This window comes from Lycium ferocissimum, chromosome 2 (genome assembly GCF_029784015.1).
Source record: "Lycium ferocissimum isolate CSIRO_LF1 chromosome 2, AGI_CSIRO_Lferr_CH_V1, whole genome shotgun sequence".
NCBI lineage: Eukaryota > Viridiplantae > Streptophyta > Magnoliopsida > Solanales > Solanaceae > Lycium > Lycium ferocissimum.
In genome coordinates, this window is record NC_081343.1 from 62,629,823 (window position 1) to 62,652,627 (window position 22,805).

Here is a 22,805-nt window from a genome sequence, read left to right on the forward strand (position 1 = left end):
CGGAAATATAGCTGATTAAATGGAATTTCGAGTGATTTGTTTGTGGATATTTAACCTTTTTTGTATTTATCTCAAATTTCCCTGTCTGGAGTGGCTGCAATGCATAGGAATAATATTCAAGTTGAGGATGGCAAAGAGGGAGGACAATCCTGTTGCGGGAACCACTTGGCTCCCATCATGGAAGATGCAAAGCTCCTGCACAATGGGCTTTACTAATCACCAAATTGAAGTAACTTAAAAGAGAATGGATTTGGTTTAAACCTACAGTTTTAATGCGAGTCAGAATTAACTTTTCTTTGATAGAATTCACAGTTACTATAGATAACGGCATCATAGTTGGCTACATCAAATTTGATCTAAGAGTTGGCACGGTGACTTTAACAGAATTAAATCAACTCCCCCCCTCATGGATTGAGTAAAAATGTAAAATCGACAAAAAAAAAAATGCGAAAGTCCATTCAGACTGAGATATTTGCTACTCTGCGCTATATAAAGGTCAAATTCTGCTCGAGGATGTAGAAAAATATAAACTCAACCCAGCAAGTTGGAGACATATACACGAGACTAAACCCAATCAGGTTCTAAGTTGGAACTTACGAGAAAGGGGGTCAGTAACTGAGCTTTATAACACGAAACACCCTCTGGAAAAAAACTGGACACATATTCGAGCTGAACGCGATTGTATCCCTCATCCATTCAGGGGCCACTCTCTCAAAAGTCCCCAGGGACAACATGCGGTACACCAATTCGGGTTCTGTAGACGCATTCTTTGTCACAGTCAAACTAAAAGATAATCCTGCACAAACCAAAAGGATGACCTTCAGAATGTAAGTTCCAAAAGTGACCGTTGTTATCAATGAAGTAATTATATCTGAAATTTGGAGTGACCAAGCATGCTTCACTTAGAAAAGACAAGAAACAGGAGAGTGCCACCGAGTTCAATGGCAACCGTATCTCATTTCCTCTATGCATCAAACTATATATATATATATATATTTTCTTGTAATCCACAGTACAAACATATGGACATCTCTTTCTTGTCAGCATGTGTGAACTAAAAACAGCCAAAGACCATAAAGCACACTACAGGACCTCAAGAAACTGCAGAAACATAACCATGTCCGGCTAGATGATCAAATAGACTTGTAGGTGATTCACACCATTATTCTATATTAAGCTCTTGAAGCTCTCTGTGTGTGAGAGCGTATCGCAACACATCAATTTTAAAGAGCAACTGTCACAATGCCCTACTTTAAATTGGAAACGAAAGAACAAAGGGAAGATTGAATAATTCAAAATTCTGATTAATCTAAATGAAGTTCAACATAAAAGAGCTGGCTTATAAGGGGCCTCAGTGATTTTTATAATTAACAACACTATGTCAAGCCCGCTTTAGATCAGCTTTGTTCATTGAGCGGCCAAACTGACCAAGTTCTCTTGAAAATCTGATCAGCGGTCAAACTTATATTTGACCTGAATTCTTCAAAATTTAGAGAATACTAGTAAACACAAACTAGCACGCTACTATCGAATGAAAAAGTTCTAAAGCAAAACAAGATGTAGTTACAATTGAGTGCACTACGGTAACAAAACTAAAGTGAGACTAAGTCAAAATCATTTAGCTCAAATTACACCATAAAAAATATAGAACATGCTCACCACTCAAACAACTCCTGCTTGGTGATTATACCGCAGCAGTAGGTAAAATCACATAAATGAAACTTAGGAGGCATTTGGTTCAAGAATTTGAAAAAGAATTTATGCCAAAAAAAAAAAAATCAAAAAATCAACCAAACACTTTGCAGATAGAAATGAAACTAAAGATGTAACAATCAGAAGGTAAAGTTGCTGCCGTGTGACCAAGAGGTCACGAGTTTGAGCTGTGGAAACAGCCTCTTGCAGAAATTTAGGATAAGGTTGCGTACAATAGACTCTTGTGGTCCTCCCCTTTCCCGGATCACACACACAGCGGGAGCTTAGTGCACCGGGCTGCCCTTCCCATCTAGGTTTCTGATTATTGGGGAGCACCATTTCATGTTTCAGTGACTACTTCTAGCAGGAAAGAAAACAGCAAATAAATGGACATACTGCCAACTAGTTATTATTAGGTCAAATTTATAATTTAAAAAAGAAACTAAAAGTTACGGCGAAACAAAACTCAAGTCATCAAATAAGGCAAATTTTCTAAGACTATTGAAACTTGAACAACGCCTCTGCAAATTTGAAAGATTTCAGCAAGAATTATCACATATCTACAGCTTAGGAAGTAGAAAATGGAAGCGGAAAGAAAGAAAAGGGACCAAGAAAATCCAGGACTACAGAGTTCCTCCAGAAATTACCGCTTGATTCATGAAGCGCTAATATGCATAATTCTGCATTTCCCGTCACAGTAGAAAATTTCATACCGACTAGCCACTGAACAAGGTCTTGGAAGATGCACGAGGCTGGAGAGATATCACTTGCACCATCACCTAAAATATCCCATTCAAATAATAGTTACATAAGAGAAGAGACATTGCATACTAAAATTCACAAGTATCAGTTGGGACAAACCTGAAATGTCAACATTTCTTCTACAGCAAGCAGGCTGCAAAATATTGTCTGATGGTCAGAATAGTAAAATCACAGCTCAACTTTACCGCATGAACTAGCATATGACATAGAAATTGGAGAGTAGAACTGACCTCGGTGTACCTAAATGAACTCGTACTAGGTTGTTCAGGTCTAGTTGGAAGTTCTTCCAAGGGAGACAGCGTAACTGTGTCTTGTAAAGTGACCAAAGACTGCCTACGGCATTTCCTTTTTGCTATGGTTGAGCCATCAAATGCATCTGGAAGAGAATCCCCAACACAAATAATTTGTCTGCTTTCTCCTTTATCACTGCTACCATTGAAACAGGTTCCCTCCTGATCAAGCTGTTGAAGCCTCTGAATTTCATCACGAAGTTCTTTATCTGCAGTTGCAATATGTATATAACTATAGGGATTTTGAAATTGGACACTTATTCAATCGAACAGCAGAATGCAAATATTGATCTCCAAAAGTTCAAAAGTACACAGCAAAACCAGCCTAAGAAGCACCAAAATCTCCACAGAAACACAATGAATAGCTGCCTTTATAGACAATTAGCAAGACTTTGACTTATGCGTGACAACTTTGATACAGTGGCCCAATAGTCTCCTTCTATGTTTTGGATAGCTCTCACCTCAAGAGCCAGCTTTCTGGGTTGAGTCAAGTTCAAGGTTGAATTCTTAATTTAGTATCAAAGCCAAACTCATCCTATAGTTTGGTCATCCAATAATGGCCCATATATAATACTCCCTCCATCCCAAAAAGATTGTCCTCTTTTGACTTGGCACAAAGTTTAAGAAATAAAGGAAGACTTTTAAAATGTGTGGTCCAGAACAAGCCTTAGATATTTGTGTGGCTGTAAATCATCTCATAAAGTTAAATTGTTTCTAAATATAGAAAGGGGACAATATTTTTGGAATAGACTAAAAAGGAAAGGAGGACAATCTTTCTGGACAGAGGGAGTATTACCTACGCTCCATTTTTCCAGTCCTGAATGTATGGGAAGAAGGAGATGTTAGAGTGTCCCACATTCATTGAGGGACTAAGTTGTAGTCTCTTTACCTCAAGAGCTCTAGCTTCTCGGTTGAGTTCATTCAAGGACTTTTTTTTCCCTAGTAGACTTAATAACCTTTTTTGGTAGAAAATTAGGTTAATGTTGACGATCAAACTTGGAAAACCACAAAATCCGACTTCTAAACTAATATGCTAAATACCCAACATTTGGTACCATAGTTGGTATACTGTTGATAGCAACAACTAGTTCTCACTTAAAAAGAGAGCTATATTTTTCTAATGTTGACCTGCTTAACTTCTGTTAAATATGTCAAAGCCAATCTGGAATCTCTGAACCTTAACTTTATCCCATTCGGACTTGGAAACCCTTCTGATTTTCTGTTTAAGAACATAAGTTATCTTTAATAGTACACGAGACTTCGCAATGTGAATAGAAACTCATCCAAGTATGCGGATCTGATGAAACAAACAACGTAGGAAACCAGGGGTAATGGACTATACTAGTAACTAGAAAGTTCAATATTCTGAATGATCTTTGCATTGTCTCTGTTTCTTAATTTAAAAGGATTTCATTGTCTTAGTTCATTTTGCACTGACCCCGGTTCCAATTACAGAATCAGACAAGACGTAAACAAATGTCATGATAAGAATGAGAGACACGCAGTAGTCAGATTGTGGTTGATTAGCAACCTACCCCATGGTAGATTATTGAACCATTACCAATATTGATGATCATAAACTACAAGTATTAAAGCCCCCAAAAGGTAAAACCATAATCTGATAGGCACGTGCATAAAACCTGCTATTTGTCAGCCTCACAGAGTGGCATAAAAAAGAGTTTACAAGACATCAGAAGGAAATCGCTATCTTCAGGAATTCTAACCAGTAAGAACTATTTTTCAATTCAATGCAAAACCATATCCTCTGAAAAGAAGATGTGTCAAAACAAAAAACACAGATGAAGTGTTTAATTTTGTAGAGAGTAGACAAACAAAGCCACCAAAGTTAAACGAATGTTTCTAGCAATAAACCCTATTTTGTTAAGGCTTTCAAACAAGTACTGAAGCTAAACTTCTCTCTTTCCAAACGGACATAAAAGAATCACAGCTAGCCCTAAAAGGATTGAAATTTGAATACCAATATTTTTTTTCAACTTTCATTGATGTAAGCTTAACAACATATCCAATTTTTTTAAAGCAATAATAACCTGCCTATCTGTCTTTCAGAAAATAAAGATAGAACTATGGACATCATAAGAATTCTACCATGACTTGAACTTCCATAACTAATTAATCAATTCCCAACATATCCTTACTCTTTAGGTTCTCTTCCATCAAAAGCGTTTGGTATTGAATCTTCTCTTCATCTTTGGCAGACCTGCAGCCAGGTTAAGTACACGTTTATATTCTTTTCACTATTCTTATTCAAATGACTAAGCCTTTCTCACAAGTGCAGACCTCATCGATGTCATTTCACTCCTCAACTCATTAACTTGTTCGCGTAGTCTGTCAGTTTCGTTTCTCAAGTATTCAATCATTTCATCGGCAGCTGGAAGAAACAAAGCTGCATGTCAAGCCTTCAACCAAGTTTGTCTCTAATGTAAGTAAAAATGAAAACTATGAGTTTTCCAAGTACAGATTTCATCTGGATATATTATTGCATGCTTTCAAGAGAAACTCAATGTACAGGATGTGTAGAAAATGACAAAAATTGCTACCGCTAATTATAGCAAATTTTCTTTCTGGCTTTCGCTTTGGGCTGGTATCCACAGTTAATCAAGAGAAGGACTTTAACATAGCCTTCTTGTAGCAGTTCCAGAGGATTCACATTTTGACAACGAAAAAAAGGAGTTGATCAATTCTTGGAGGGCACACGTCCAAGGAGCAAGTGGTGTTCAAATTTCACCATATCTAGAAAGGTAAAATTCAGGAGAACCGGGAAGGTTAAATGGTATACAGAAAGATCCTCCTTAGTGGGGTTGATTTGGTCCTGGTGAAATCAAATATCCTCACAATGTGGCGGTTTCAGAACAAATAGTAGTTGAAATTCAGAACTCAAGATTAACAGTAAAACAATAGCACATCCATAGAGGTTTGCGTCATAACAAATAACAAACCAAACTACTTTCTGAGAAAAAAATATATAATTACAGCGAAGATACAATCTTTAAATTGGCAAAACGTAATCGCTACAAAAGAAAAAGGAAAACTTCCACAATTTAGTATTATTGGATAAATATCAACGTAAGCTTTCAAATATAAACATACCAGCTACATATTTCACAAATTTCTCCTCTTGTTCCCGATTCAGGTTCTCCATGCTCGTGTCTTTTTCTTTCTACAAAAAAAAAAAAAATTAAATTAAAAATGCTACTCTTGCAAACCACTGATAGTAAACAGGAAAACACACTACTTTCCACTCAACACAGCTCAAATATTAAATTTTAAAAATGAACAGTAAAAATCCCCAAATACCTTGAGCTTAGTGTACTTGCTGTAGAGCTTGGAATAAAGCACCTCCATCTGAAACCAAAAAATTATATTCAAAAACCTGTACAATTAAAATTACTAGTAACCGAAAATGCTCTTGATAACCCTAGCATTTAGATTTGAAGATTTTATTAGTGAAAAAAAAGCATGTAAAGCTGAATTGAGGAACAAAACCTTGGGTAAAGAAGCTGACATTGGAAAATTTGAGGAATGGAACAGCTGTGCTGTTCAATTAAGCTTCTCAAATTGACGATTTCGAATGACAAGCTTTGGCGGGAGATATTGGGAAATTCCAAATTTGGAGGATTTGATTTCTTTCTTTCTACCAAAATTCAAATACACTTTCCTTTTGGGCCTCGGGTCGCGTTTATCGGCTTCATTTGCAGCCGAATAATAAGAAGTACAGTAATATAAAGGCAATTTGCAGGAATGTCGGGTGGTCTTTAATTTTAGTCCAGCAACTTGGTGATTTTTAATTTTGGTCATTTGTCTAATACATGAGGTTTGGGTTCGAACTCCGATTTAGTCAAAAAAAAAATTGCAAGCGTAGTTTTTATAAAGAAAAAAGTGCCTTATTCAAAGTAAAAAAGTTAGATGTCGCGCATGAGAATTTTGAATGCAAAATTCTACCTGCAAGCCAAAGTTAAGCCTCAGGCATAGTTTTGCAAGCCATCAGGCATAAGGCAAACTCTGCCTAGCGAATCTAAACCTTATCATGCGATTTTTTTTAATTTTTATTTTTGTACGAATTGAAATTAACTCATGGGTTTTTAGGCAAAGAACAAAAACTAAATATTTCAAATTTGAGGGACAAAAATTAAAGATCAGTGGGTGTGAAGGGTGATCCGCACAAAAAGAAAATGTAATATAATCCATTTGGGCTAACTCAGCGGTGTAGTTTGGGTCATTTGCCCTTTTGTCTCCATTTTTTTTGTGCGGATTGTCCTTCTTTTGGGTAGTCTTTTATTTTTGCCCTTTGCTTAAAAAGGTGATCGGAAATATCTCGAGATTTTGGGTTCGAACCCCCTCAATAAAAAAAGAAAAAAAAATTACAAGGCAAGGCTTTTGCAAAAAGTTTGTCTTGTCGTGAACTTTAAGCGTAAGCTTCAAGTTTGCGCCTGAGCGAAAGAATGTCATCTATACTTGTTCTATGTAGCTTTGCCCAAATAGGTATAGGTTCATAGAACCTATAGGTTCATAGAAACCTACCCATGCCTTGCGAAATTATTATTATTTTCGACTCTGTTGGGTTTCGAACCCAGAACCTCGGAGCATTTTCGGCCACCTTTTTAAGCAAAAGGCAAAAATTAAAGACCAGCTAATTGAGAGGCAAAAATTAAAGACCAGTCCCTATGAAGGGAAATCGGGCAAATTGCCCTTTTGTCTCTATTTTGTGCTGGACTTTAAATTTTACTCCTCAAGGTAAATAACTTTTTCACGGGGCATAAGTTTATTTCGCATCATGATAATTCACAAGTTATGTCCTACGTCCTTAAAGAACTTATGCCCTGCTAGGTATAAATTCGATTGCTAAGGCCAAAAATTAAAGAAGAACCCATTTGAAGGACAAACTGTTCAATTTGTTTGTGTAGTTTTTCTTGCTTTGAGCTGCCAATTATTGGGTGATTTTCTCTCTTAAATTGAGTTGGATGGGGCTAAGTATGTTACCTAAATTGACGCATGAGAAATCTTATTAAAATATTTAAATAATTATTCTTGCTTGATAGGTTGCGTATAACTATAATGTAATGTTTGCTCATTATATTGCTCATCCTTACAGACGAACATTAGACCATTACAAAATTTTGGACCATGGTATGACATTTTCTCGTAGGTTTTGTCAGTTTACTCAAAAAAGATTTTTAAACCGTGATGTAAAAAGTCTTTAATCCACACATAACATCTAGTACAATGTCATATACATATATACACACACATACATGTTGGAGGATGCTGGGGAATATATATAACTATCCCACCTAGCAATTTTTTATATTAAGGATAATATTGTTAGAGTGAATTAAAGAACCCGGCCTGTTTAAAACATACTTTTAGGATCCTATTAAAATGTCCAGCCATGTGGTGGAAGACATGTGAGTGGTAATAGGATCCTATCTAAGTTTGAAGATTCTGAAAGAGTTTTAATTAGTCCAGTTAGTTCTCTTATCATTTTGGAATTTTATTTATATTATCCTATATATATCTACTCTTCACTGTTTGTATAAGGTTGGTCTTTATTTGCTCCCATTGTTTAAACTAATTCTGTCGTCAATTGAGAAAGGCTTGCCAAAAGAAGACCCAAATAAATGGCAGCAAATAGGCAAGGCCTTCCTGTTATTCCAGATGTTTTTTCTAGCAATTGTCCATGCTTCTATATACACAGTAATGGGTGCTTTTGAGGTCGACCTTGGAATGAAGCCATTACTTGTACAAATCTGTCTCTTCATATAGCTGTATTCATTCCTATTTTTCTTTTATCTGTTAACTTATTTGCTCACGCATGGTTAGAATCAGATCATAATCCATAGATGATAGATATATTAACTTCATCTCAACTGCCTTTTCTTGTTAAATTAATCTAATTTATGTCAATTTTAATGTGAAAGAGTTTGATTACTTAGCGTGGATACATGGTATTGGTTCCATATCTTAATTGCCGTTGCATTGTTTTTTTAATTAGACCTAAGGGGTCCTACCAATAGATTGTTTGTGACTATTCATTATCTTTTAATCTTTTGTCCTGTATACTAAAAATTGTCTATAGTCCACTTCAGCCTGTTTTACATTGATGGTTTGTTTGTGGTTCAATGTATGCACAGATTACATACTTGGGTCCTGTTTGGAGAACTCATTTTGGATAAATTATCATAATTCGCGGAGACTTGTCACTTATCCAAGAGATGTTGGTTGAGTTAGGACGAATCTATGCCAGACTTAAAACAGAACGAATTCAAAATTTTAATTTATGGATTTTGTACTACAATTTTTTTGTTTACCAAGTTTCAAATAAATTATTTATACATATTATTTAGTGAATCAGCCTTTTCCTTTCCTGAATATCAAAATAAATATAATCTTATTATAGTATAGGGGTAATTTTTTTTTTCTTTTTTCAAAAGTACTCAAGCCAAAACAATAAATTCGATCAATTGAATAGTGGTTGACTTTACGAGTAAGCAAAGCCATTTTAAATTTATTGAAGATGTTGCTGTAGTACGAAGGATTCGGATTCTGGGTGTCTAGCACTATATATTGTGCATTGTCTGCTTGTGGAAAAGAGAAATGACAGATACATTTAAAGGGCAAATGCATGGCTTGGTACCTCTATTTTTGCCTAAAGCTTCAATTATAATGCACAGAGAAAAAGTTTACTAGAAGCCGGTCACATATTCACATGCATATCAAATGTGATATGTGCAAGATATAGTGCATTATTTTCAATGATTCAACTTCAACCCTTACTACATGATAAATCTAGAAAGAGTTATGAAAAATAAATAAATTATACTCCCTCCATTCCACTTTATATGATATTCAATCTACATACAACAAAGTACTAGGTACTACAGAATTTATTATTCAATATACATCTACATACATACCATAAAGTACTACACAGTTTATTATTCAAAATATTTAAAATCGTGGTCAAGAAAACAACCATTGGCTATTCAAATAGTACGTGCAATGAACCCAACCTCGTTCATTTTGTAAACAACTAAGGCACCTGAAGTTGTATTTAAGTACTATTACAATTTAGCATGAAGCATTTAAGTTAAAATCAACCAAAAAGAATGACCAAAAAAAGGGTAGAAAAGAAAAGAAACCATACCAACTCACTAATCAACTATTTAGTTGACAAACCAAACAATAAGAATTGTGATGGAATGATAAATATTTTTTTATTTAAATATTTCTTCATTCTTAACTAGCGTCTTGAGTTTGAGTTCTGCTGGATGCAAAATCACCTTGTGTTAGAGAGCGCTTTATTCTAAATATGGACTTCCCGATCCAAATACAAATTTAATAGGCCCTAATGTGATTGTGTGCACACTATTTCAAAAATCAAATGAGAGGTGTCCAATCTCATTCTTGTTTTCTTCAAGTTGTAAATTAAATCATATGGACTTTGTCAAAACGATCCAAATACAAATTTAATAGGCCCTAATGTGATTGTGTGCACACTATTTCAAAAATCAAATGAGAGGTGTCCAATCTCATTCTTGTTTTCTTCAAGTTGTAAATTAAATCATAGGCCCCTAACCCCACCTAGATTTGTCAAAAAGCACAAGTATGGGAACAAAGCAAAAATACGAAGTAAAATGAGACAGAACTTTATATTGTACTATCAATCAACTTTTTATCTCTCCTATTGGACTTTTTCGTCATGATCTATGTCAATTTCATACCAACTTGCCCCACCACACCCTTTCCATTACCACACCAACCCTAAATTTTCAATCTCAACATCATTAAGTTTATAAATTTCTGCCTCTTTACTAAAATAAAGATTAAAATAGCGATATCTTGCCTTGCAGGTCAAAAAACCTATTTTTATTGACATGGGCTGTTTGTCATTGTTTAACCGTTAACCAATTACCAATGCATGCGTATAAAGATTCTTCCTGACTCTTTAGTACTACTACATCTTTGCTGAAAACGAGTGTACAGCCAACAATAGCAACAATAAGAAGAATAAAGTAATAAAACTATTTTTCATTATCACTTACCTTCCCCTGAATGTCTACATAAATTTATAGTAAGAAAAAACCTTACTAGCTACTTAATTTGTTTTAAATTTGGAGTAACGGATCTACAATCCTAATTTTCATTATTTAAATTCAATTTCTTGATACTCATACTTCTTGTTTGTAACAATTTCGGGATACATTTGACGCCTATTGCCTTTATTATGTATCCGCCCTTGACGACATTTATAAGCTCTTCATCATTTTATCATAGGCACCTTTAAAATTTTGAAAATACTTTTGGGAACTACTAAAGACTATAAAAAGTTACAAAAGCAAAAAAATAAATTGGTTTTGGTAAAGCAAGAGTTGAATGATAGCTACATTCGAATTGCTAAATCTCATGCTACATAAGCTATTATGTCCTCCATCATGTTTGTGACTCCCAAACTCATTTATAGGTTCAAATTACTGTACAAAGTAAACAAATCTTCTCATCGAAATTAACAATTTTTTTTTTTATCATTAAAGATAATTTTTCAAATTCTCGAAATTGATGAATTTTAGCTTTTCCTATGACATTTCCTCTTCTATTACTGCTAATACTAGAGTGCTGGAGAAAAGTACAAAAAGCAAGTGCCAAATCTCGTCCATGGATATTAGTTCAATGGTTGAACTATCAAGAAAAAATTAAAGTAAAACTTTGATAAATCACTTTACTCTAGGCACAAAAGATGAAATTTTGAACTAATTTTATGCTTCAACATTTTACACAAAATTAATAAGAAAGTAGGAGTAATAAATTAGGAAAAAAAAACAATTAAATAGTATGGGAAATAATCAGAAGAACTCGCAATCATGTACGGTAAATGAATCACAAGCGAACACCTATCAAGTTTGGTATCCAAAGTGAACTTTTTAGATCAAAATTACGATACTGTGATCTCTTAATAATTAGGTTATTCATGGAACTTACCGTAAAAATGGAAAATTACGGAATTAAAAAGATATATACTATGGAACAAAACAAAATCAGAGAGGATTAATAAGTTATAACTCCTAATATATAATTGTAGTATTTATTTTTCTCTAATTAATCAGGTACAATACACCTAGCGAATTAATTTACTCAGGTATGCTCACAAGTACAGGCCGCCAAGCTCTCCTCATTAACCGTTGCCGGAAAGTCGCCGATAGCGGCCTAAGCGAACGTAACCCCAACCCTATTCTCCGACCACCACCGCCGCCGTTACCAGATGTTGCCGGCGATAATCCCTGTCTCGTATTCTCTGAAAACGAAGGAGGCGACGAAACAAACAAGTCCTTAAGCTTGTGACTTACCACCAGTTCGTTCCCCTTTTCCGGCGAATCGCGGTGTCGATCCGGCGAACAGATTTCCCGGCGCGGCGGTCTACGGCCACTGCCACTTCCGCCACGGGTGAGGAGCATACGGAGGGTTTTGCGGCGGCGGAGGTGTACAACTGGGCTTGTTGTTGGGCTACGTGTTGGGCTTCCTGCTACTGCACATTGAGTTGCCAGAAGCTTGAATTTCTGCAAAGTAGCCATTTTTTCCTTACGATCTGAGGTAAGTATCGCTACAAATTAAACAGTAACTTTTTTTTGGCAAAATGGGAGTGAAGAGAGGGGAATTGGGAAAGGACGGGGGGAATGTGGACCGTCTGTTTGGGTCTTTTAAGGCTTATTCCTATTCTTTATCCCATTTGCAAGCCTGTTGCAGTATCATTCTCAAACTGAAACGTGGCCTCTTTTCCCAAGTTCGGAACCAGTCTTCACTTGTGGGTCCCGTTCATTCTTTCTACCATACCGTACAAACTTTGTAGCTTTGAATTTAACTTTGTGTTTTTACTGGACAAATAAAAAAATTATATTATCTCTATATTAGGTTATTTATTGCATTGTTTAATTTGTAGATTTAAAAATTCCTATAATCTGTTACATGTTTTAGAAATTTTTTTGTGAAAAATTCATAAATAGCTATAGTTTAGAGCGTAATTAGGAGATGTAGTTACCGTTTGCGTACTTATACAAACTTAGATAGAGTTGTGTATTCTATCAGCGCATAATCGCGATATCAGCTATATGTATCAGTTGAGCGCATACAGTTACACGCGTGTATTGTGGGTTTGCTACACAACTCAAAATGTAGCTACGTTTCTTAATTTTTTGAAATTATTCTTATATATCCTATGTACAGTTTAAATGTTTGCCATGTCGGGTAATTTTTCCTAATTTGAACTATACAAAGAATTCTGATATGTTACTTTTACATTTCAGCTTTATGTTAATCAATTTTAATGTGTGACTGCATGGTATTTCACAAACTCACGCTTACTATACATAGTTAATGTAGGTTGGTTAGATGAGTTATTTTAAAAAGTTTTTAAACTATACTAGTGTATAAGAATTTGTTAATAATATATGATCACCTTATGTATTTGCTAAGTTTCAATTCCACGTCCTATACAAATTGCTTGAACTTGTTGGTGCTTATTTGTCCAAGGACTGGACCATTCTCAATCCCATTTTCGATATGTGTATACACTGATTGGACCCGTTTTAATTTCCTTATCCAAGGATAGATGAAAGGACCACCCTGGATTCTTTAATTCTAAGATACGTTAGTTATTAATGTCACTCTATTCCCTGCTATACCTATAGTCTATATACTAATCCGTACATATACTCTTAGTCGCTTTGTTTAAGGGTTCAATTATTCAATCCTTTCGTCAAAAAGTTACATTACACAAATTTTAAAAAATAAATTCTATACACATAAATTGAATTCATTTAATGAGAAATGCTTGTGGTGTGATTATTGTAAAAGTGATTTTCGAATTTCAAGCGTAATTAGTTACATTTTTTATTCCGGTTTATGATCCGGCCGCGTTAGTGCGCCTTTGTGATCAAGATTTTAGAGCAAGCAAGAACGATAAATTTGGAGTTTGAAAAATTTCAAAGTTATCTGTAATTGCATGCGTATGTGGGGAGTGAGTGATCAATGGAAGACAACAGGATGATGACCATCTCATGATTCGGGGTTAAGCCTATTGTCACCATTGTCGTAAGTTGCATAATCATGTTTGTCGTTACATCGTTATTTCTTTATAGTTTCATGTTTGTTGATCAATATAAGCGTTTGTTTTGTCCTTGAGATGCATCCACGTGTAGCATTCTTGCCTATTAATATCACTTCTTGTTTAAGTCAATTCTTTGACAAAGTAATTGCCGACTTTACCGTCCTTTTACTAGTAGGACTGTAGGAGTATTGAATTTTCTCATTTTGAACTATAACGTACGCGTAAATCTTTTTTTATTATCAGTATAGTTTATGGACAAGTACCTTAAATGACCACATTGGCGTTAGCACTTTTATGAAATGGCAGCAACCAAAATAATAAGGTAAAATAAAATGTTAAGTTTGGATAAGAGTTGGGCGATTCTACTATACTAGAGTAATGTCATAAGTATTATACATTAATTGCATGTGAGAAGCAAAAAAAGTAGGTGGAAATTGGAAGCAACTCAAGGCAGACGGCAGTAGACATTCTTTTGTGACGTCAAAATTGCTTCCTTTTTCCTTGGTTTAGTTTCCATTGAAAAGGAAAAATTGACTTGGAAAAATTAGTTGAAACATTCAATTCTATGATCAGCAAGTTACAGGTATTAAGCTCACCTACTTTGCAGGCTCTTCTGAAATGACCCACAATTTATACTGATGAATGATATTCTGGGATTACCTGCTACGAAATGGATATTTGGAAGTCCAGCATTTCTGTCAAAATACTCTTCTGAAATGACATAAAATAACTAAGCAAACTAGTGTAGCAATGCAAAGTAAGGTTGCATATAATAGACCAATGTGGTCTGCCTCTTCCCAGGATTTCGTGTATAGCAAAAGTGCTTGGTGCCACAGGCGGGTTCAAAATTTTAAAGTTTTATGAGTTCGTATAATGACTTCATGTCAATATACAAAATTACTAAATTCACAGTCAATTATTTATAGATATGTGGTGGATTCTTTTGATGAAGAGATATTTGATGGCTGCTTTAGTACATTATATACATGGTTGAGGCAAAAGCTATTGATTCAGTTAACCCCTATAAGTGTATGCTAGCACAGCCTCTCTTGGTGCACTAAGCTCGCCAAACCAGGGTGTTCCCACGAATTAGAGTTATATTTCTTTTTTCTCTTTACCAATTAATATCAGAACATCTTCACCTATAAGACTCGGCAAAACTTAGCACTCCAAGTTACGAATAGGCTCAGAATGTGTGCTGATGCAGTAAATTTTTGCTGCGTTAATTTGTCCAGACATTATAAATATCCTCACCAGTGGACTAAATAGGGTGTGGCGGGGGGTTGTGGATGAGGGGCTTTATAGCTCCACTTTTTAAACATATGGCTTTAATGTCCTCAGCATAAATGAACTTTAAGGTGAACAGATGGACCAAAAGGTCAATAAAGAAACAAAACCTGATGAACAAAGAGAAGAGATGCATATGTATACTACAATGTTGGCAGCCCTATTCACTATTTACATTGCCTTACACGAAAAGCAGTAGATAATCTCCCACAGACAATATCAACTATAACAGGATAACTACATGTAAGCAAAAATAAGAAATTAAGTGTCCACTGCGGGATACTAGCTCAACTGTGACACTGATCACAAGTGTCAAAATAGTAATTGCTTCTTCATCTAGCATTGAAATAGACCAACCTGAAAAAGATATTTCATCCACTAGAATGTGGTGTGGAGCTGTTAACTCATTTGTCAGTGGCAACTGAATCGGGAGAGGAAGGGGAGCCCTTTAGGAGGCCAACATCATCCACCACAATATCCAGTACCTCAGCCTTTTGTGCTTTAGATTCTCCATTCTGGATGCCTTTCAAAGTTTCCAGCACTTCTTGCATTGAAGGTCTCAGATCTCTCTCCTGTTGCAGACATCGGAAAGCTAACTCAGCGACTAATGTAGTCATCCTCCTCACGGAGCTGTTTGTCGAAAATCCAAGACTTGGATCAACTAATTCATGTATTGAATGACCTTGAATCTTGTTGACTGCCATATTAGCCAAATTAATATCATGGCGGTGCCTGTCAGTATCCACAGCTTGCAATGATGAGATCAGCTCTACCAAGACCACCCCAAAACTATAGACATCACTCTTTTCAGTGAGCTGGTAACATTGGTAGTACTCAGGATCAACGTAGCCTGGTGTACCCTGTGGAGCAGTAGAGACATGTGTGACATTATTTGGGAACAGTCTTGATAGCCCAAAATCAGCAACTTTAACATGGAAATTATTGTCTAATAGAATGTTGTTGGTCTTGACATCACGGTGTATTATAACTGAGGAGTGGAGATAAGCCAGAGCATCAGCAGTCTCAATGGCTATATTCATTCGGACAGGCCAAGAGAGTAAACCAGATTTGGCCCGATTTCCATGTAGATGATCTGCCACTGTCCCATTTGGTATGTACTCATAAACAAGGAGTAAGTCTCGGCTTCGTTTAGATGTACACCCATACAATGTCACTAGGTGCTTGTGCCGGAGCCGAGTTAAAATCTCTACTTCATTCATGAATTGCTCTACACGCTTGAAATTGTTCTCATACAAGCGCTTGACTGCAATCACACGCCCGTCATGGAGCTTGCCTGATTAACAATTACTTAGAATTGTTAGGAAGCTCTCTCACCAAATAATAAATGCAAGAATGAGTATACACATACCATAGTACACGACTCCAAAGCCACCATCCCCAAGTTCTTTAGATTGATCAAAATTATTCGTGGCTTCTTCAAGTTCAGCAAAACTGAAGACATGAGCCCCAAAGTGGGAGTTTCCCTTCCCGTAATCAGCTGAAGAGGGATAAGAGGGAATGCTTCTGGTGAAAGTGGTTGAAGAAGGAGAAGATGAAGAAGTCAGGCCATTGCTTGAACTTAACATTGGAAGGTCTTTGCTTTCCGTTTGGGCAGGTGAAGCCTGTGCTGCAATCCGCTTTCTCTTTTGTCTGCAGAAGAAGATTAGGAATGCAATGCCAATGCCGGCAAGTGCAGCACCTCCTAAGCTAAGGCCTGCAATAGAAAAAAGAAAGTTAAAAAGTCTTCTCATGGCATTGACTTTGTCAATTGAAATGTAATATAGGATCAGAACAGAGACAATACCTACTGCAAGTTGACTTTTCTTTCTATTATCTGCAAAACAGTCATAATGTTGTCAATTAAGTGATAAACACGATAGATGCTGAGGCACATAAAGTAAATCTGGGTGGAATTAGGAGAAAATAACAAAACTGTGGTGAGATGAAATGGATGTATGGGCGAATAATAGATCCGAAAAGTACAAACTCTATAAAAGAAGCACGCTGTCAGACGATTACCTAGGGATACCTGAAAAAAACATACCATGGATATCTAAAAGCTAATCATGAGAACTGTAGTAAATCACATTGCCTTACACATTGTGTTAGCAAGTTGCATAGTGTCTTTGAGGTGTAACCTTTGAACCAGAGGCCTACACTAGTAGAAGATAGCAACTACTCATACCAAATATAAATGCAATAGGATGAAATTAGAAAGATCCTCTGTACACATGGGTAGATTGCATATCAACCTGGCAATGCAATCATGTAGAAGTAGAACAAAGTCACAAACAATGTCTTAGACCACGAGTTTAGGATTCATCAACTAGAACAAATCTCACGCATCATAGAGTACAATAAGATGGAAATCAATTCCTTCCCAGAATAAAAACCAAGGAAGAAGCTCAATAATAGTGTTGTCAGGAAAGGTGAGAAACTAAATACACATAGAGGTTCTGTTGCAATAAAGCTAAAACTATTCAGTCCCTAATTTAAAACTATAGAATTCTACATTCAGAACTCCTAATTAGTACTCCTCTGTCTCAATTTATGTGGCATAGTCCGGATTTCAAGAATCAAATTTCTTAATTGTGACCGCAAATTCAGACAGAGTATCTTTAATTTTCTTAAAATAAAATTTAAAAGACGTGACAAAATTTAAAAGACATGAAAAAATCGCGATCTTGTTTGACTCTCAAAATCCGAAAGGTGTGGTGTAAATTGAGACGGAGGGAGTAGTAAAAACCAGTGAAAAAGATCCCAGTACATTCCGAGGAGGGAAAAAGTTTCCATTACCTTCATAGGAATGTTCTAAAGGCAATGTACATGGCATGTCTTCACAAATACAAATCGGCTGGGCCAACTCCACATTAAATCCACAATTCCCACCCAAACTCAAACACCCAAAACAGAGTCCATCATAAGATGCATCATATTTCACACTAAACCCCTGCATCAATGCCTCCCCAAGAGTAATCTCATTGCTATATAGCCTTTTGCCCACTTCTCTAAACACCGGAACAGTAACGATACTCGTGCAAGTAAGGACTTTCAGAAAAGGGTCACTTGGAATTGGACCCAATAAGTAAAACGCCGAGGTAAAATTCAAACCAATGACACTACATGTAAACATATTCTGAGACGTGAAATTCAATGCAGAAAGATTGCACCCGTAGAATAATGAGAGTTCGTCATCTTCGTTATGGTCGTAGTTGAAGTAAGTGGAGTTCAGTGTAGTGTTTATAAATTGAGAAGGGCAGGTACTATTCCAAAGGTCGATTCTAGCTATGGTCATGGTTCTTGAAGACTGGTCAATTTCAAGAACTCGGTAGATAAGTGATTGGTGAGTGAATTCGGTGTGATTATCGTCAACACATCGGAGTTTGAAATCAGGGAGGCCACAGTAGTCGGGGCGATCGCCACCAGTGAAAGGGTAGGTGATGTTACGGATGGAACCACAGGAGAAAGTGCTATTACAGTTAGGGAAGGAGAGGGATGTTGTTGTGAGAATAAAGGTGGCGAAGAAGAGAGTGGTTGTGGTGGCGAAGAAGCCATTGGTGGTGGAAGGGTAGGACAGAGGCATTTGGAATGGATAGAGAGAATGAGTGTGTGAGTATTCGGCATTATTGGCGAAAAGCTGTTTGGGAGATGTTGAGAATCTAGTGTAGATTACAGTTGAGAGAGAGAGAAAGAGACAAAAAGGGTTGATTGAAAGTTGACTATTACTCCAATGAGAAGAAAGAAGGTTGAATGACGGCTACATTTGTCGTTTAAACTATGCGAGTCTCGCCACCACATAGGACATGAACATAAAAAAAGTATGGAGGCAATAAATGTTCCCCATAATATCCAAAATCAACGTAGCACTTAGATGTGGCCGAACACTTATAATGCAAAGGTTATATGTTTTTCCTACAAGAAATATTTATTATTTAGACATAATATGATATTTTTGCATGATCATTTTTCGTCATTTAATATATAAAAAGTTATGTTCACCTACTTCCTCGATTCTCCCTCTGGGCAACCCATTTTTTTATTTTTTATTTTATTTCTCCATTATTTTAATGTCGGGCTACCATGTTAGTAGGTGTCATAAGGCCTCATTTGTTTGCACTTAATGGCGGTGGAGGTCTAAATCTGAAAGGTTCAGACCTTAGGCCATTAAGTGTATTAGTTTACATTAATATATAAGCACACTTATTTGGTTTGAATAAGTATTAATCATTAAGATCTAGAACAAAGTCTTAATATCATTAAGAGATATTTTGTATGGATAATTTTTACCACCGGCACCATCCGCCCCCCCCACCACCCACCTTAACCCTCCACTACCCACCCCCACCACCCCTTACCCCCTCACCCCACCTCACCCCCAACCCAAACCAACCCACCACTACCTATCCCTAACCCCCTACCCTCTCACCCCCACCTACCCAACACTACCCACCTCACCCTTACCCTGCAATCAACCTACCACCACTCACCCCAAACACTACCCACGCCCCACCACCACCAACTTCACCCCAACCCCCCACGACTACCTACCCCACAAACCCACCACCATCACCACCCATCCCACCACCACCACAAACATCTACATCTTTACTAGCAAACGTAACTATTTCATTTTTTTATCAAATAATATTTAAAATTTATTAAATTTGTATTTATTTTCTAATATTTAGTTACATTTTTATTTGAATTGTATATTTAATACGTTTAAATAAATACATTATGCACATTGAGATGTTGAAAAAAAAAATAGTCTTAATCATTCAGTGTTCAGATCTAGAGACAACTTATTCATTCAGATGTGCATTCGAATTCACACGTCTTAATCTTAATGAAAACAAATGAGGCCTTATTAATTTATAAATTAGGTGAGAATAGTCTAACGGTGAACTCAATCTTTCTTTGAATAATATTTTCTTTCTGTCATTTTATTCAAGCGCCATCCAAGTTTGAAATCCAAAGAAACACATATTATTCTTTTTGGGTAGTTAGAGAACTATTGTACTTTTCCAATCATTCAAATTTCGTTGTTTTTTTAATTTTTCTTAAAGGATAGTTGACATCTCTAACATATAAAACATCACCTTAGCGCAGACATGAAAAATCGGCATTTCGAAACAATTAATAGAAGAAAATTACTCCTAATTTTTTAAATATAGGATAAAACAATGTCCAAACTCTAAAAATTTAGGATAATTGGCATCTCTAACATATAAAACAATTAGATAGCTTTCTGAGTTTTGACAATGCCTTTACTTTTGGTGTTAAAAGAGGGAGCCAAAAAAAAGTATAGTAACAGAAAGAGGAATTTTATAAAATTGACCAAATAAATTAAACACTGACGAGGTCACAATTTAGCTATTTTATTTTTTTGGTTTTCCATTCCGTGTTTAGTATCGACTTTGGGCTAGACGAATTCAGATTCGCACCGGAAGTCCCACTTTGGAGGCAAAGCGTTCCTACCAAAAATGACTCCGTGCAGGGTTGGAACCCAAAAAAATTAGAGTTTTATATGGAATTTGGACCAAAGTAAATGCTTGCTTATGATAGGAATTATGATTAAGCCTGGAGAATTTGGTGGAAAGTTTAATTTTATGAAAGATGAAAAACATGATTATATGTTCAGTCATTTATAAAGTAATTACGAGTAAATCCTATGATCAGTATGTGGTTCAAATTATAACTAACCTGTTATAATATGATAAAACAATACTAATTGCAAATTGTTTTAAGAATATGTATGTAACTTAATTTCTTTGCTGAAAGGACTGGAATGGTGATTCAGACATTCGAATTAATCTATAGGTTCTAGTAAAATCATGAGGGAATAGTGGAGAAAAGATTACCGCCAGCTTGGCGTTGTCCGTCGTGGCAGTCGGTTGGATGAGTACCAGTTTCACAATGACAAACAAAGTCTGCGGAATCCGGGTTGGATCCACATCTTCCACCTGACTCGGTGCACTGTTGGCACTTAGTATCAATACTTGCCGTCCAATTAACTGAAAAACCGCCAGAAATTGCTGTTTTCAGAACTTCCACGGAAGCTGTACCACTAGCTAATGCAAGAGCATTCGTTTGATTGACCGTAACTATTATTTGGTTCTCACATCTCACTGTAGATAAGTCGAAGGGAACGCCGATCGTTGTGTATATACCAAATACGTTGCTATTGCATTTGAACGCATTTGGAAAAGTTGGTACTATTTGCGAACCAGAGCGGAGGGTGCAGCCATAATACAGAGTAATATTTTGGTCACCGGAGACATAGCTGAAAAGATTAAAATTCAAGGAGGCGTTCTCAGGGTTGTCCAAACAAAGATTACTACTCAGTAAATCATCCCTAGCCAGAGTAAGTATTCTACTAGGATTGTTGATCCCTAACACTTCATATGTTTTTGATTCGATTACAATATTGGGGATGTTACTTTCGCACTTGATCTCGAAACTTGGATGACCACCACAGTACTCTGGTCTGCTCCCTCCCCAGAAAGGGTAATTTATCTCCATGTCGCCGCAACCAAATGGCTCACCACACATTCTGAATTGCTCGTCATCTTGACAGAAAGACCCCGGTATGTAGAACAAGATAAATATTGTGGTAGTTAAGAGCAAAAAGTATGGATGGAGTTCTCGATGCATTTCTGTTTGATTAAAGGAATTAGCACCACCTAGAAAGGTATGAGCTAACTGGTTATAGTATAAAAAGAGCTATACACAATTCTATAATCTTCTTGGTCTAAAAGAGAGATATAGGCGGGGAGGAGATAGAGGAATTATAAGGGAAAGAGAAAGAGGAGGAAGGTAAAAAGGTTTGGAAGAACACCAAATTCAATTAGAAAGATGAGACGTAAAATTCAACGATAAAGATGGGGTGCTTTATTTTGTCATTCTTTGGTCAACATATAGCAAACAGTAGAATGATCTTTGACAAACAGATACCAATTTCGCGTATATTTACAAACGATATATAGAAGCTTCTATTGGAATTTAGGGGTAAGAGACTTGGTCTATTGGAATTTAGGGGTAAGAGACTCGGTCTAATTTTTCAAACAACTTGTGCTAATGCCTATTACATCCAACTACTAGCGTGGCTCAATAAATTTAATTGATTGTGATACGAGCCAAATATTTATATTTGGTCAGTATGAACTAATTAGTACCGCGAAAGAAACCATCTAGCTAAGACTAGAGTAGTCATGAATTTATGACATATGTTACGCGCAGAATACACATGAACTACCAGAAAGCGTGTTACATAGTTTATCCTATTCTATGGCAACTTCTAACGCGTCAAGACTTGAACTTTCTGAGGGACTACAAGTCATCCCACTATTGCTCCACAGTTCTGCTATATTCTTCATATCATTCACCATCCACTATAATTACAAGAAATTCCGGGAACTTTTGTGGAGGTAGGTCTATCAGTTGAAAACAGAGTTAGAGGTGTACCGTTAAGTTATCCACGCAATAGCCAAAGTTCGGGTACATGCCATAATATTTACCTGTTCTACGATTTATGAGAAAACTTAGGTGAGTGACTCAAAATTATGTCTCGAAAATTAGAGATCCTTGTTAATTTGGTGACAAGTATTCAAAATGATAAAGAAAAGCTAATCGTGAACTAAAGGTTAAGATGAGAATTT

The 22,805-nt window shown here is 36.2% G+C and overlaps 4 protein-coding genes across 5 annotated transcripts; all 4 read right to left on the reverse strand.

The window, feature by feature from the left end:
- Positions 1-277: 277 nt before the first annotated feature.
- On the reverse strand, positions 278-6,463 carry LOC132046663 (uncharacterized). Of its 2 annotated transcripts, XM_059437365.1 has the most exons (9): positions 6,249-6,461; positions 6,060-6,107; positions 5,853-5,922; positions 5,043-5,133; positions 4,901-4,962; positions 2,685-2,953; positions 2,554-2,587; positions 2,340-2,471; positions 278-796 (listed from the first exon to the last, which is right to left on the reverse strand). In XM_059437365.1, the coding sequence occupies exons 1-9, from the start codon at positions 6,267-6,269 to the stop codon at positions 609-611; spliced, it is 915 nt and encodes a 304-aa protein (XP_059293348.1). In that variant the 5' UTR covers positions 6,270-6,461; the 3' UTR covers positions 278-608. The 2 variants fall into 2 exon arrangements, with proteins under 2 accessions (XP_059293348.1, XP_059293349.1); XM_059437366.1 differs by lacking the exons at positions 4,901-4,962; positions 5,043-5,133 and having other exon boundaries at positions 6,249-6,463.
- A 5,244-nt stretch (positions 6,464-11,707) lies between these two features.
- Positions 11,708-12,501, reverse strand: LOC132046667 (uncharacterized). The gene has a single exon (XM_059437371.1). It carries the CDS (start codon positions 12,326-12,328, stop codon positions 11,888-11,890), a length of 441 nt encoding a protein of 146 aa, XP_059293354.1. The 5' UTR covers positions 12,329-12,501; the 3' UTR covers positions 11,708-11,887.
- Positions 12,502-15,261: 2,760 nt separating this feature from the next.
- LOC132047849 (LEAF RUST 10 DISEASE-RESISTANCE LOCUS RECEPTOR-LIKE PROTEIN KINASE-like 1.4) lies at positions 15,262-20,273 on the reverse strand. Its single transcript, XM_059438828.1, has 5 exons — positions 20,247-20,273; positions 17,915-18,904; positions 16,952-16,970; positions 16,517-16,861; positions 15,262-16,441 (listed from the first exon to the last, which is right to left on the reverse strand). The coding sequence occupies exons 1-5, from the start codon at positions 20,271-20,273 to the stop codon at positions 15,552-15,554; spliced, it is 2,271 nt and encodes a 756-aa protein (XP_059294811.1). The 3' UTR covers positions 15,262-15,551.
- Positions 19,726-22,092, reverse strand: LOC132046665 (LEAF RUST 10 DISEASE-RESISTANCE LOCUS RECEPTOR-LIKE PROTEIN KINASE-like 2.1). The gene has a single exon (XM_059437368.1). It carries the CDS (start codon positions 21,799-21,801, stop codon positions 20,980-20,982), a length of 822 nt encoding a protein of 273 aa, XP_059293351.1. The 5' UTR covers positions 21,802-22,092; the 3' UTR covers positions 19,726-20,979.
- Between the last annotated feature and the right edge of the window lie 713 nt (positions 22,093-22,805).

Coding starts and splice junctions, on each gene's coding strand:
- LOC132046663 (XM_059437365.1), bottom strand. CDS start 6,269: ATGTCAGCTTCTTTACCCAAG. Junction 6,108..6,248: donor TGTCAGCTTCTTTACCCAAG/GTTTTGTTCCTC, acceptor TTTTGGTTTCAG/ATGGAGGTGCTTTATTCCAA. Junction 5,923..6,059: donor GCAAGTACACTAAGCTCAAG/GTATTTGGGGAT, acceptor TTTTTTTTGTAG/AAAGAAAAAGACACGAGCAT.
- LOC132046667 (XM_059437371.1), bottom strand. CDS start 12,328: ATGGCTACTTTGCAGAAATTCAAGCTTCTGGCAACTCAATGTGCAGTA.
- LOC132047849 (XM_059438828.1), bottom strand. CDS start 20,273: ATGCCGATTTTTCATGTCTGCGCTAAG. Junction 18,905..20,246: donor TTTTTCATGTCTGCGCTAAG/GTGATGTTTTAT, acceptor CGACAAATGTAG/CCGTCATTCAACCTTCTTTC. Junction 16,442..16,516: donor CTTTGGAGTCGTGTACTATG/GTATGTGTATAC, acceptor ATTGTTAATCAG/GCAAGCTCCATGACGGGCGT.
- LOC132046665 (XM_059437368.1), bottom strand. CDS start 21,801: ATGCATCGAGAACTCCATCCATACTTTTTGCTCTTAACTACCACAATA.